The sequence below is a fragment of the Orycteropus afer genome, unplaced genomic scaffold, assembly GCF_000298275.1.
Source record: "Orycteropus afer afer isolate SDZICR_OR568_19922 unplaced genomic scaffold, OryAfe1.0 scaffold00477, whole genome shotgun sequence".
Lineage (NCBI taxonomy): Eukaryota > Metazoa > Chordata > Mammalia > Tubulidentata > Orycteropodidae > Orycteropus > Orycteropus afer.
In genome coordinates, this window is record NW_006922064.1 from 1199095 (window position 1) to 1202310 (window position 3216).

General features: G+C 34.0%; 1 protein-coding gene across 1 annotated transcript in view; it reads left to right on the plus strand.

Annotated features, from left to right (window-relative positions):
- The window catches only part of AADAT (aminoadipate aminotransferase), a 35912-nt gene that overhangs the window by 19782 nt on the left and 12914 nt on the right, over window positions 1-3216 (plus strand). The window contains 2 exon segments of the mRNA XM_007954899.1: window positions 1229-1290; window positions 2156-2220. Coding sequence (XP_007953090.1) covers window positions 1229-1290; window positions 2156-2220 — 127 coding nt within the window.

Here is a 3216-nt window from a genome sequence, read left to right on the forward strand (position 1 = left end):
TCAATTCGATTCAGTTTATAACAACCCTACCTTAGGTGTCTGAGGCCGTATCTCTACAGAAGTAGATTGCCCAGTCGGCCTTCCGAGGAATAGCTGGTGGGTTTGAACTGCCAGCCTTCTAGTTAGCAGTCAAATGCCTTAGGCACTACGCTACCAGAGGTCAAAGAGAATTGAATTAGCCTGATGTTATTTTGAGGCATAGAACAAATTCCCTGATGGTAAGGGAATCTTTTTATTGTGTGTGCCTAGCATCTGGCCTAGAAACTTCATAAAAACTTTGTTGAAATGAACAAAATGGTATTGTGCTTATTGCAGTAATATAACTTTAGCTACATTGTCTTGGAATCTGCAGTGAGAGCTAGGATTGCAAATTTGTTCAGTGACTAATAGTTTACTTTCCTTACAGAGGGGTTAACCTTTTGTAAAGACACTAATTAGAATATATTTTAATTAAAATACAGGAAAATTAATTTTTGAGAATATATAAATTTCCTGACAAGCTTTGAGAAATTATTGGCCCCATCCCTAATGCAATTTTGAGAATCAGATCTTAAGGATAGAATTGCTACAAAAAAATTCAAAATGCATAGAAAATTTTGTATAGAGTATTTGTTTGATGTCATGCATTCCATCAAGTGCAGATGTCCATAAATCTCCCTGTGTTTTACCAGGTTGAGGACTATTTCATATTTTCTGTATCTCTTATCAATAAAACTTCTCTCTACTTATTATATTTAGAACTGCAAAATCTGAAATGTATTTGGAGATAGCTTTTCATATCTATTATAGATTTTATATATTTAGAGTGTCAGCATAGTGTAATAATTAATAACATGATCTGACTTGAATCAGGGTCTGACACTTGCTATGTATCCATGGAAAAGTTAAGTCAACCTTTGTGCCTCAGTTTCCTCATATATAAACTAGAAATAATAACTTGCTTAATAAGGTTATTATAAAGATTAAATTAGTTAAAATATATTAATAATTTAGACTAGTGCCTGACATATAATAAGTATATACTTATATACATAATTATTATTTTTATTGTTATTGCCATTGTTAGCAATTAACACTTACTATTAATCACTGAGTTCATATAGTGGGTTCAGCATATTATATGTTCTTATGGAGGATTACATGTAACCATGAGTGATTTGCTTTTACATTTAGCAAAAAATGCATTTTAGGAATGAACTATGACATATTATTGTTTCATCTCTTTTAGCTTTTGGTATCACAGCTTCTACACCTGTGGGGAAGAGAGGACTTCCTGGCTCACGTAGATAGGTAATGAATCATTTGTTAAAATGCTTATGAACAGCATAGGAGCCAGTGAACACAGTGCCCAACACAGAGAGTATTCATTTACTGCTCTTCCTTCCTAGTATCCCAAGATGGACAATAGGAACAGTCTGTTAGAACCAAAAAACCTTTACACTTTATTAGCTTTTCGCCTAGTACGTCTTCTCAAGAACGTCAAAGTTGGGGTGGAAGATGTGTGGTTTGAAAGATGTGCAGTCCCCGCCTGCACTGAGATATCTGAAATTCTCACCAGATTAGAATTTATTTATTTAGGTAGTTTCAAGGATATGCACATTGATATATATTTTATTTAATAATCAGTTAACTGTGAGGGACACATGACACAAGAATTGGCTCAAGTATAGATAGTGAGGACACAGTTGGCCTAAATCCTCCGTGTAATTGGTGCAAGCTAGTAAACATGGTCCTTCCTAGGTCATTTTGAAATAAGGAAAAACAGAGTATTCTCATGCTCACAGCAGTGATTCATCATTTCAACAGCATTTTCTTTGATCCTGAGAGTTCTCCTACTCTGAAAATGACAATGATCATCTTGGAGATGTGAAACAAAAACATGGATCCTGCTATTTCTGTTAGAACTGTGTTTTAAGTTACACATTTTACTTAGAAATGGACTTTGTTTTATTTGTTTTCATTTTTTTTAAGCCATTTCACAATAAAGGAAAAAAAGAGCAATTATAAAAAATTTACCACTAGCCAAGGCAAATAAATATGCTTTTATCAAGCTTTCAACATTTTAACCAATACAGAAAACAGAGTCTTATAAATTGGACCCCAGACCTGCAGTTAATATACTAAAGGCATCCTTTTCATTGTTTTCCTCTTCTAGAGTTACTGATTTCTATAAGAACCAGAGGGATATGTTATTGGCAGCTGCAGACAAATGGTTAAGTGGTGAGTGGAACACACATACTATCCCTCTCATAAGCATATGAGAGGTGGTAAACACTGCATCATATTGTAAATAGTCCCAATGAAAAAGAAACAAGAGTTCAGGAATGTTCTTGCCAAGAAAATGTTATCCAACAAATGATCTCAGAAATAACAGACTTCAAACCCTGGCACAGGTCTGAAAACCTCTGTTTTACTCAACTCCTGCAAAGAATTTGTGGTTAAAAATAAATTAATTAGTCTAAAAATCAACCAGCAATAACTTAATTAAAGAGAAATAATGTCTATACAAGGAGCTCTGGTGGTGCAGTGATTAAGGCATTCGGCTGCTAAGCAAAAGGTCAGTGGTTCAAACCCCCCAGAGAAAGATTAGCAGTCTGCAATCAAAAAGATTTATAGCATTGGAAACCCTGTGGGGCATTTCTGCTCTGTCCTATATAGTCACTATTAGTCAGAATCAACTCAATAGCAGTGAGTTTGGGTTTTAGGATTATTTCAAAATTTTGCCTCGAATAGAAGAATTTTCAAACAAGCAGTATACTCCTTTACAAACTGGACTATATAAAGACAAAATAGGACAATTGAAGGTAAACTTTCCCTCTAAGCATTCACCTCATTTATTTTTCTGATATTATCTATTGCTAATTTGATTGCAGAATGGATTAGATTTAATTTTCTGTTACAGAAGAAACTCAAATGAATTACATAGCTTTAATGATATAAAAAGCACTTTTGGTATGAATAATGTTGTGTTAATAATAGTAAACCAAAAATATCAACTCCTTATTAGTATCATCTTTTTTACCACTTTGAGTAATGTTGAAGAGAAAGTTTTAATCAACAGCAAGTTTTCTTTTTAAAAATGATAGTAATTGGGGGAGTTCCAGCAAGATTGCAGACTAGGCAGAAGGACTGCACAGACCCTCTTCAACAAAGAAAAGGGAAACCAATTAACACAGACACAGAAGATAATCTTGGACCCCTGAGCCTTGAAGGGAA